Raw genomic sequence first — 12179 nt, forward strand, 5'->3', positions numbered from 1 at the left:
GCCACAGCTAACATAGATTCCTAGACCTATTGATTGTTGGTGACTCTATTAGCTGATCATGGGTTCGAATCCCACTGGCCTTGGGAAATAGGGATACTTCAACAACATGTTTCAATTTCCTGGGGTTCATTTTGTTAAACTGTCACTTAATTACAACAAGCTGCTCAAGAAATGCTTATGCCAAGAATTCTTTTTTTTTTTGGGGGGGGGGCGGGGGGCTCTGGTCGTGGGGTCTGAACTCTGGGCCTGGGCGCTGTCCCTCAGCTCTTCAGCTCAAGGCTACCACTCTACCACTTGAGCCACAGCACCACTTTCCGGCTTTTTTCTTTTTGCTTATGTGGTGCTGAGGAATGGAACCCAGGGCCTCATGCATGCAAGGCAAGCGCTCTACCACTGAGCCACCTTCCTAGCCCAACCAAGAATTCTTCTAAATGCTTCATACATTGTCCTGTGTCCAAGTTCAGCTGACCTAAAAGTATTAGGTCCCTCAGATGTAGAAATGGAGATGTCAAGAGATATAAAACCTGTTTAAGACCTCTGAGAGAATAGATGGTAGACCCAGAATTGCTTTCAAGCCAGGAAGTTTTAATTGAGAATCCAGGTTTTTAATCACCACTTTGTTCTACATTGCCCATTTTTCTATGTCTGTTACTTGCCCACTACCATTCCACACATATCCATTACCATCTATGGGAACCAAGATTAGATTCTTTTGATGGTATAAAAATCCAAACAGTGGGGCTGGGAAGGTGGCTCAGTGGTAAAGCACTTGCCTTGCATACTTAAGGCCCTGGGTTCGATTCCTCAGTACCACATAAGCAAAAAGAAATAAAAGATGTAAAAATCCAAACAGATATTAGAATGCTGTGACTGCTTTAGGATGTTGCATTTCTGTCCCATTATATTACCTCTTTTTCTTAAATCATTTTTAAAATTTTGCATAGCCAAGCCAGAGTCTATTTCTATAGCTTAGAGCCAAAGAAAATAGTATATTCTTGAATTTGATCACGAAATTCACAGAGGCAAGAACTGTATGGAAGTATCAGAGGAAAAAAAGAAAGTATGAGGACAATTAAAATTTGTTATTAATTGTGACAGAATGAACTGAAAGGAAATAGACATCTAATTATATTCTCCAATGAGAAACAAAGAAACACCCTAACTAATAGGGAAGAACATCTTTGGTACTCCTTACTCACTCTGCAGGAGTACAGCATGCTTCCCCTTGAGACTGTTCTCTTCAAAACTTTTCCTTTGCTTCCTAGCAGGGATCTTTCAATGCAGAGAAAACCCAGCCTCCACGTAAGCAGCTCAAATCTGAGCCTTCTTGAATAAATGGATTCTTAGGTCAAGTTCAGTTTTCTTAGACAATATGCAAGGGCAAAAATAGAATGGTTAAAGCAAGAGCTACACACAATTAAATTGGGTTTAGGTAAGTGATGAGTTTGAATATTAACGGTATATTACTTCTCTCCAAAGGTATTTTTGATAGAAAGTACTAAAAGTTTACTTAAAGGTGTAAAATTAAAATCCTGTGCACTGTGTTATCATCCTAACAACTCAGTTGTTTCTTTTTTTCTACTTAGTATATAGGCCCCTATTGTGTAAATCTTTTTATATAACAATGAATTTCAGCTAATTGTATTTTTTAATATTTTATGACATAGCATATTAAATGTTTTCTGGTTCCAAATATCCTCTATAGTTACCAGTTTAATCAAATAAAAATATTCTGTCATATGTTTCTACTAAAATGCAGCTGGCCAGGTTTGGTGGCTCACTCTTGTAATCCTAGTTACTCAGGAAATGGAGAGCAGGAGGACTGTAGTCCAAGGCAACCCAGAGAAAAAGTTCATAAGACCTCATACAGACAAATAATGTGGGAAACATAAATAGGAGGGTCAAAATTGAGGCTAGTCTAGGTATAAATACAAGAACCTGTCCCAAAATAAAGCAGAACAGTTGGGCATGCGACTCAAGTGATATATCACCTGCCTTAGCAAGGGCAAAGCTAAGTTCAAACCCCACTTCTGCCAAAAATGTAACTATTCTTGTCATTAGAGCTTACAGTGAGTCCTAGAGTTACTGTCTTGAAATAATATTGGAATATGTATTTTGCACATGCAGTCCTTTTCTCTTCTTTTGAAGCATTTGTTTATAATAAATTTCCAAACGATATATATTTTTTAAAAAATTTCCTGTTGCTACCAAGGCATAATGATATACCAACAACATACCAGGTAATATAAATCTCTTCAAACCTTTCTCTCTTTATCATCAAAACTAGTTTATTTCCACATAAAGAGAAATAGAACAGTATTATTGTCTTGTTTTAGTTTGCACATTTTTATTCTGAGTAGAGGAGAAATTTTACACTATTCTGATAATATATGCATAGGATTTGGGTGTCACTGAGTGTTAGATCATAAATCCCAAAGAGGAAATACTATAGAAAGAGGGAAATATAAATGTATTGAGATGACAAAGCAGAATGGGAGAGACTTTCCTGTGCCCAAAAGCATGTTTAGATCATGCACAAAAGAATCATCTGTAGCATAGTTCTCTAGTTCTTACCAGAAACACAGAAGTTCAGACACTGATAAGTTGCATTCATTCTGAAACTAGTATTACCCGCTTAAGGACACATTTGTCATTTTGATAACTATCCTAATGAGTGCAAAGTGACATCTCATTGAGCTTTACATTTCATTCCCCTGATGATTAGATAAGGTAAGCACTTCCAAATATACCCGATGATCATTTGTCTATCTTGGTTTTTTTTCTTTATATTTTTTTGTTTTGGTACTTTATTTTTTAGTACTTTATTTCAGATCACAATCCTTTATTAGATAGTGCTTTGCAAATACTTTGTGTCATCCTGTATATTTTCACTTTGTTGATTATTGTCCTTTGTTATACAGAAGCTTTGAGTTTGATGTGACCTAACTTGTCTGTTTCCCCTTTTGTTGCCTATACATTCTGGAAGAAGGTAACATAATCACTGTCTAGAACAAGTAGTTTCTCCACTGTTTCCATTTAGTAAGTCAGTTTCTGTTTGATATTTGTGTTTAGTGTGAGATAGTCTTAATTTCATTCTTCTGCATGTGGATAGATATCCAATTGTTCTAACACTATTCGTTGAAGGCACTGTCCTTTCCCTACTGGATATTCTTGATGTCAAAAGTCATTGATAGCCGGCCTCATGCCTGTAATCCTAGCTACTCAGGAGGCAGAGATCTGAGGATCACGGTTCAAAGCTAGCTCAGGCAGGAAAGTCCTTGAGACTCTTTTCTCTAATAAAACCACTGGAAAACTGGAAGTGGCACTGTGGCTCAAGCGGTAGAGTGCTCGCCTTGAGCTGAAGAGTGCCCAAGCCCAAAGTTCAAGCTCCATGACTGACAAAAAAGTCATTGATAGTGGAATGCGTTACATGTGTCCCTATTCCATTTTTTCTCATAAGCTCAAACATCAGCAATGTCCCAGTGGAGTCCTGAAGCACAGATGAGGTAGTAACAAAGCCACAGCTGTTTCAGTTGACAGAGAAGTATTTCCTTTTATCTTTTAGTCATTGTAATTTTGGGTCATTTGCCATCACAACACAACTTAGCCTAAACCTGTACCTTCCACTTATTCTTCTGTAGTTTCAACAATCTCTTTTCAACTCTGGCCTGCCTCCATTTCTCCTTTTACAGTACAGATCTTGTCATAAGCATACAATCTTTGTGAGATCACTTCCATTTCTGTAACTTATCAAGTATCCAAATCATTTTTCTTATTTTTAAAACATCTTGAGCATTCATTGTCAGGGGTGAAGAGAGCCTTCGTTAAATTAAGTTGAGCAGAGTTCACCAATTAATCATATTCTAGCTCCGTTGAGCCCCTACTCCTTAAGCCATGCCTCTAGCTCAACCATATTCTTTATGTCTCCCAGATTTCTGAATGCAATAAGTGCATTGTCCCAGGGGGAATAAGGGAAGCATAAAAAGAGGTGACAATGGACTAAAAAGTGAGTGAGAAGGATACCACAGTATTGACCATTCTCCAAAAACTTGCTGTAAAGAGAAGTAAAGACAAGGAAGTGGATCTCTTATGCTTTCTTAGATACTTTAGATACTTAGCTCCCCTCAAGTTTAATTATAGAAGAGTAATTTCTAATTTATAGAGGAAAGCCAAAGTTATGGTTTCATTTTTTTGTATGTATATGTACTGGTCCTGAGGCTTAAACTCAGGGCCTGGGCACTGTCCCAAGATTTTATGCTCAAAACTAGCATTTGAGCCAAGCCTCTATACGATCGTCAGATCTCAGTGTTCTGAGTATCTAGGATTACAGAGCCACTTTTTAGTGTGTGTGTGTGTGTGTGTGTGTGTGTGTGTGTGTGTGTGTGTGTGTGTGCAGGAAGTACAGGAAGAAGGTTGTTCCCTGGTACTCCCAGGACAACCTGGTCTGGTCTTAGGGAAGCTGACTCTCTCTGTAAGAGGAAGGGCTTAATTGTCTCCACTTTAGTTTTAAGTAGAAAACCCCTCAGCAATAATGAGCATAAAGGTTAACAGAGAAGAAGAGAGACAGCAGGATTACAGAAAGGAACATTATCCCTGTGAGAGAGGAGGGAAGAGTGAGATGAGAGCTGGAGAAGCAAGGGTATTGAGGAGTAAATACCTTCATAGGAGCAATGGAAAATTTTGGTTATGAATGCCTAAGTATGTATTGTGGATGTGCATGCACAAACACAAGAATCAGAGTGCTGTCTTTAACTAGAAAAATCCTTTACACCGCTTCCTGGTCTCTGATTCTTAATGAGTTAAGGAATTTGTGGCCAGAAGCCTTTAGTACTCCTGTGTCCTGGCATGGTAATAGCCATGTGATTAGCCGCTGTGTCCTGGGACTGGTGGCTACTCTGGCTCTGGAGAATGTTCTCTCTCCCTTGAGCTCCTTCTTAACACATCCTTTCCCCAGGGTTCACCTGACATAAGATCCCAGTGCTTTGCAGAAAGAAGTATAAGTCATGCAAACTGGCCAGGATCTCTCCTTGGGACTGAGGGACTAAAGGGGAGAGGGCAGAGGGAAGAAGAAAAAGACCTAAGATATCACTGAAAAGATGCTCATCAGAGCTTATTGGATATTATTTGGCTTTGAATCACCATCGGCCTCTATCTGTTTGTGGTCATATTACTGATTGAGAAACAAAGTGTATTTTTTTTTTTTCTGGAACCTATCAGGAGGCTTCTCATCTTTAGCTACTTCCAGTCTCTTTCCAGCAAAGTATGCTGTGGCAGGCAGCCTGACTTGAAAGCCTCTTGAAGACGGGTCAGATTCAGTGGAGTCCTTCTCAGGAAGGTTGGTAGGAGACACCCAGAGGCACCTGTGCACACAAGTATATTCTCTCTGTCTCTGTCTCTTTCTCTCTCTCTCTCTCAACTAGGAGGAATCTTCATAGAGATCTGTAGGCATCCTTCATTATGCGTGGGATGAAACTAGACCCAGATTAGAGAAATGTCTTCCTGAAAGCCAGACTCTCTACCTCAACCAGGTAATGGCTGAGTTGGAAGACTGAGACACTTCTGCCCTTCATCAGTATGGAATCTTTCCATGATGTTCCTCAAGACCTACAAAAAATGTTAGCCTTTTATTTTAAAATATGCTACTGGCTGTATAACTAGATGGACGGTAAGGGGGATATTACTGAATGATTGGAAATGGAAAAAGGGAGAGAATAGGGAGAAAGAAAAAGGAGTAGTAAGAACACTTAGTAATGGAACCCTTTCTTCAGTAAAATTCTACTATCAAACCAAGTGTGAATTCAAACTAGATAAAAGGAACGATATGGTAACTGAGGTGACTGTGAGGGACCAGACACCCTCAGACTCCTTAGCCCTCAACAGTTAATGATGGCCTCAGAAGCGCTTTGACAGAATGAGCAGAATACCATTTAACACACTTGGATAAGATTGCCCTGGTACTGTTCTGGAATGCTGAACTGAGAATTCAAGAGGGCAATCGTCCAGTCCTAGACTCAGATGGAATCAAATTACTGAAGTACCCAATGTGGATAGAGAAGACACCATAAGGTCATTTCTTCTTTAGGAGTTTAGCTTTCTTTGCCACATGGCCTTTCTCTCACACAAACTTTTCTTTCTAGAGAAAACAAAATTAAGCCAACTTCCTAATGCTCTTTAAGTCTTGTAAAAATTCCAAGTCTACACATATATTGCATATATGTGGGAAAATATACATTAGGTAAACTGTTCAAGAGAAAACTGACCATCATTCTATGAGCCAGAGGAGAAATGTGTATTTATCTAACTTCTGTCAGTATCTTTCCCTGTTTCTCTCTCTGTCTCTGTCTCTCTCTATATATACACATACACGTATATATGTATATCTCTATATCTGGGTTTTATATAGTATATCATAGGCTATATGATCCAAACAGTATTGCTTTAAATTACTCATACTTTTTTTTTTTTTTTGCCAGTACTAGGGCTTGAATTCAGAGTCTAATTCAGCTTTTTTCACTCCCAGCTGGAGCTGTACCACCTGAGCTATAATTCCATCCCAGCTTTTTGTTTGCTGGTTTATTAGAGATAGAGTTTTGTACATGTTTCTGCCTTAGCTGGCTTAAAACTGAAATTCTTAGATTTCAGCCTCTTGTGTCACTAGGGTTATAGGCATGAGCCTCTGGCACTCATCTCAGTTGCTCACTTTTTACAAGTAAATAAGTCTTGAAAAACTAACTTTTCCCAGATGATACTACTAGAATATGTGAACCAGGATTCAAATTAAGGTTTTTACTTTAACCTTAGTGCTTTTTTCATTTTCAGCATCAGCTGACCCAGCACTATAGAGCCCACTGGCTGAGTGTGAAAACCAAGCATTATTGGTGTATAATTTAAGTGAACTTCTCACTAAAGAAGTTGTATCTGACCTCTGCACACCCTCAACCCATGTAAGACTCAGTCCTAATAAATCCACCAAGGGAGGTATGCAAGAAGCATAGAAGACTAATCCAGACACCTGGCTCATGGCCGAACCTTGAAAGGCTTTGCTATAAGACATCATGCAATGTGGTCTCTTCATTTGCAAGTAAAAGAAAAGAAAGTAGCTGGGGCTGGGAATGTGGCTTGCCTCACATGCATAAAGCCCTGGGTTAGATTCTTCAGTCATTTTCCCAAGGGTTTCCTTACCCATAGACAGTTTTCCAGGTTATACCACTGGGCAATTCTCCTTGTTTTGATTGATAAAGTTATGGTGGATGATGAAATTGCATGAAGAGTTAGCCATTACACTGAGACAGTGCTAGTAAATACAGAAGAAGGGAAAGTAAAGAAATTGTATTTCAGGAGACATGTCCTCATTCTGAGTTTCCTACTAGGTGAGGAAGGATACTCTGGATGAGCAGAAACTTGTTTTCTGAGAATGACTTAAATCAATTTTCCACCAAATGGAGAACCATATATTTCAACTGAAGGTCCTGTGAACAACCATGAAAAATGTCACTCTTCTTTCTGAGTTTGTCCTTATGGGACTTTCTAGTGATCCCGAGATCCAGATTATGTGTTTTGTGCTGTTCCTGGTGATCTATCTTCTGACTTTGGTGGGAAATCTGGTAATGATTCTGATCATCAGGGTTGATCCTCACCTTCACAAGCCCATGTACTTCTTCCTTGGACATTTATCCTTCTTAGATCTCAGCTTCTCCTCTATCACTGTGCCCAAGACGCTGCAGAATTTCCTCTCTCAGAAGAAAAGCATCTCAGTGTGGGGTTGCATTACCCAAAGTTTCTTTTTCACTCTCACTGGGGGAACAGAAGCTTGTCTGCTCTCTGCCATGGCTTATGATCGCTATGCTGCCATCTGCCACCCTCTGGTCTACAGGGTGGTCATGAATAGACCTTTCTGCATGGCTATTGTGAGCACTGCGTGGGCAGTGGGATTCCTGATTTCCTTGCTGAACTGTCTCTTTATCCGGAAGTTACACTTCTGTCGTTCCAACATCATCCGGCACTTCAGCTGTGAGCTGCCTCCACTTTTCCCTCTGTCCTGCACCGATCCCACTGTCAATAAGATTCTTCTAGCTGGGTCGTGTGCATTTTTGGGTCTACTGACACTTTCTCTGATCCTCTTCTCATACTCCAGAATCATTTCTGCAATATTGAACATCCGTTCCTCTACGGGTCAAGGCAAAGCCTTCTCCACTTGCTCTTCTCACCTCACTGTGGTTCTCTTGTTCTATGGGACAACTTTTTTCAGATACCTAAGCCCCGCATCAGGCTCAGTGTTGGAACGTGTGGTCTCCATTCAATACAGTGTGATCACGTCCTTGCTGAACCCACTCGTCTATAGTTTGAAAAACCAGGAAGTAAAGGCCGCACTGCAGAGGATGCTGAGGCAGCCACAACATGTCTTAGGCTCAGCAGAAGCTATGTGATCCTGCTCAGGAGATAAAGAAATCATCTCTAAGGGAGAAAGATTTTTCATCTTGGAAATATTGGGTTTCGACTAAATTCAAGCGTTTGACTTACAAAATTAATAAAAAATGAAGACTTGAGAGAGGAGTTCGATGCAACGGTGTCTATCCAGTGCCCCTTTGCAAAATAAGTTGAGAAGGGGTGTTGGTTCCATCTGAGAATGTCTCAGGGTTGAGAAAGATGAATTCTGTTGGAGCAAAAGCAGAATCTCTGGCCAACTTACTGAGGATTTTTTTACCCTTGGGATTTTCACAAAGGTGTACAATAAACAATGAGCTCTATAACAAAGAGGAAACCAAATATAGATATACAGTACTGTGCTGTAAAATGGAGCTAGTCAGAGACTTCTATTCACTTGACCTAGTTTCACTCAATGGCATGAAACAGCTAATGTGTTATGTATAGGTACAGAAAAATACAATAGAAAAATGAATGGATTGTCCATCACACTGAAGATCAGTATAATGTGACTGCTTTGTTTTCTCTGAGTCCTCCTATGTGGAACTTACACTTAAAAAATACAGTATTTGCCTGTGATTTAGTGAACATTGCTCTAAAAGAAGCAAGCCAGGCACAGAGACATGAATACTGTCTGATCTCAGCTATTTGTGGAACCTAAATAGTAAGTCTCTCAGTCTTACTGACAGAGTATACAGGTAGTTACAATTACCAGAGACTAGGGGAATGGATGGGGAGGGAAAATGGGGAGGAGTTAGTAAAAGGTACAAAGGCTTAGTTTATAGGAATAAGTTTTTGAGCTATACTGCTTGGTTATTACATGTACATTTCTGTGTGCGTGTATATGCACGCACACACACACATTCACGTGTGCACGCACACATGTGCATGTACGTGTGCAGGTACTGGGGCTTGAACTCAGGGCCTGGGCACTGTCCCTGATACTTTGTGCTCAAATCTAGTACTCTAACACTTGAGCCATGGCTCTACTTCTGGCTTTTTGGTGGTTAATTGGCGATAAGAGTCCCATGGATTTTCCTGCCAAGGCCAGCTTCCAACCATGATCCTCAGACCTCAGCCTCCTGAGTAGCTAGGATTACAGGTGTTAGCCACTGGTGTCCAGCTTACATTTTAAGATTGCTAGAAAACAGATCTTTAATGTTCTCTCTCACCACAAAAAATTGGTAAGTTGGTAATTGATGGATATATTAATTAGATTTATTGAAGGTCAAACACCATATTATATCCTAGCAGAATATATTTTATATAGTTTGTCAACTAATCCATTGTAGTATGAGAAGAAAGTTAAATCAAGTATATAACACAATAAAAATGATGAAAAACATTTTTCCTTACTATGAATGTGGTATATTATTTTATAAATCATTAAAATGTTTGCCTCTTAGACTTCCAGAATGACAGTCTAATGGAACTGGGGTTTTTTTTTTATTATAGTGAGAATAGACATATTTGACATAACAACTTTATTTCCTTTGGATCAAGTGGTGGTTTTATTTTTCACTTTTTGAGGAAGCTCCCTACTGTTTTCTACAGAGGCTGCAGTAATTTACAATACCAACAACATATCTGCATATCTTGACCAATACGTGTTGTCTTTTTGTCATAGTCATTCTAACAGGCTTGAAGAGTTATTTATTTTTTTGTAGTTTTAATTTGCATGTCTCTGATGATTACAAACTTTGAATATTTTTCATGTATCTTTTGGCCATTTCTATGTCTTCTTTTGAGAAATATCTATTCAGATCCTTGGCTTATTTAAAAATCAAGCTACTGATATTTTAGGGGAGGAATACAAAGGCTCAATACCTATGTGCCTCTGATCACATAAAATAATGAACTCCAGGAAGTGGAAACAAGAGGTTTTTTTTCTCTGTTGTTATTTTTACTGTATTTTCTTTTTATCTTGTTTGTTCATTTATCTGTCTTTGGGAGGGTCAGGGTAACAAATAAATGTAGCAGTGGTAGTCACTAGACACTATGATGAAAGTGAACTATATAACTTGCGGGTGGGGACAGGAGGGAAAAAGGGAAGGGGTGATGCTGTCCAAAAAGAAATGTACTCATTACCTGACATATATAACTGTCACCCCTCTGTACATCACCTTCACAATAACAATAAAAAAATTTTAAAAATCAAGCTAATCGTTTTCTTGATATCAAGTTGCTTGAACTCCTTATATGCTTTGTACATTAGCTCTATCTAGTTATGGTCTACAAATATTCCCTCCCAGTCCACAGGCTGTTCCTATTCTCTTTTGTGGCCTATGCATTTGTGGAGCCCTGTTCAAGAAATCATTGCCCAAACTAGTCGCCAAATGCTATACATTTTCAAGTCTTAATGTTTGTCAGCTATTCATATTGAGGTGAGAGGAGGGTCTGATTTCTCTGTATGGCTATCTACCTTTCAATTCCATTTATTGAAGAAAAACATCTGCCCATTATGTGTTTTATTACCTTTGCAAAACCACCAATTAACTTTAAATTTCTTGGACTTTCTATCCTGTTCCACTGGTCAATATGCCTTTATTTTGTGATCACCGTGGTATTTTCATTGTAAGATCTTTATAGTAGACCACTTAGGCTAGCATGTATGTTTTAACAATTCTTCTAGTTTATGAGAACATGGAATATATGTCTTTGTCTTTTTTCAATTTCTTTTATTGATATTTTCCAGTTTAGTGATCAGATATTTTACCTCTTGGGCTAAACGTACTCTGTGTGTGTGTGTGTGTATGTGTGTGTGTGTGTGTGTGTGTGTGTGTGTGTGTGTGTGTGTGTGTGTTGGTCAGTTGTAAGACTTGAACTCAGGGTCTGGACACTGTCCCTGAGCTTTTTCACTCAAAGCTAGCATTCTAGCACTTTGAGCCACAGCACCATGTCTGGTTTTCTGGTGGTTACTTGAAGATAAGAGTCTCACAGACTTTCCTGCCTGGGCTGGCTTTGAACCACAATCCTCAGATCTCAGCCTACTGAGTAGGCAGGATTATAAGCAAGAGCTACCAGCACCAGGCTAACTGTACTCTTGGACAGTTTGTGTGTGTGTGTGTGTGTGTGTGTGTGTGTGTGTGTGTGCATGCGAGCTCACACACAAGTGTGCTCTCCCGTGATGAGATTGTTTCCTTAATTTCATTTATGGAAAGTCAGTTGTGATTATATAAAAAAACTAATGATTTTTGTATGTTGAGTTTAATAAATTTTACATCAGTTCTAATTTTTTTGTAGAGTTCTTAGGGCTTCTGATACATAAAATAAAAGACAGTGTCATTTCTTCCATTCCTTAAGAATGCCTGCTATTTCTTTTTCTTTGCTGATTGCTTAGCTAGGACTTCTAGTAAATAGGAGTGGTGAATGTGTTTTACTGTTTTGTTTCTATTCCTAGAGGAAAAGCATGTCACTGTTGAGGGTGACACTAATCAAAAGGGACTGCATATCTAGTTTTTATTCTGTTAAGGCACACTACTTCTATATCTATGTCTTTGAAGATCCTTTTTTTAAAAAGTCATAACTGGATGATTACCTTCGCCAAATGCTTTTTCTGCATATATTCAATTTTCCATGTGTGTGAATTTCGTTCTGTTAGTATTTCACAGTTGTTGATTTATGTACATTGTATGTTTATCCCAGGCCTGCCTGGGATAAATACCATCAGAGGAGTAATTATTTTAATGTACTGTTGAATTTGATTTATTGGTATTTGGTTGAGTACTTTTTCATCTATGTTCATCTGAGATTGT

At 38.9% G+C, this 12179-nt stretch overlaps 1 protein-coding gene across 1 annotated transcript; it reads left to right on the plus strand.

The window, feature by feature from the left end:
* The first annotated feature begins 7481 nt into the window (after positions 1-7481).
* LOC122106185 (olfactory receptor 8S1-like) lies at positions 7482-8426 on the plus strand. Its single transcript, XM_042677487.1, has one exon. It carries the CDS (start codon positions 7482-7484, stop codon positions 8424-8426), a length of 945 nt encoding a protein of 314 aa, XP_042533421.1.
* The last annotated feature ends 3753 nt before the right edge of the window (positions 8427-12179 follow it).

Source organism: Dipodomys spectabilis, unplaced genomic scaffold (assembly GCF_019054845.1).
Source record: "Dipodomys spectabilis isolate Male_0828 unplaced genomic scaffold, ASM1905484v1 ptg000039l, whole genome shotgun sequence".
Classification (NCBI taxonomy): domain Eukaryota; kingdom Metazoa; phylum Chordata; class Mammalia; order Rodentia; family Heteromyidae; genus Dipodomys; species Dipodomys spectabilis.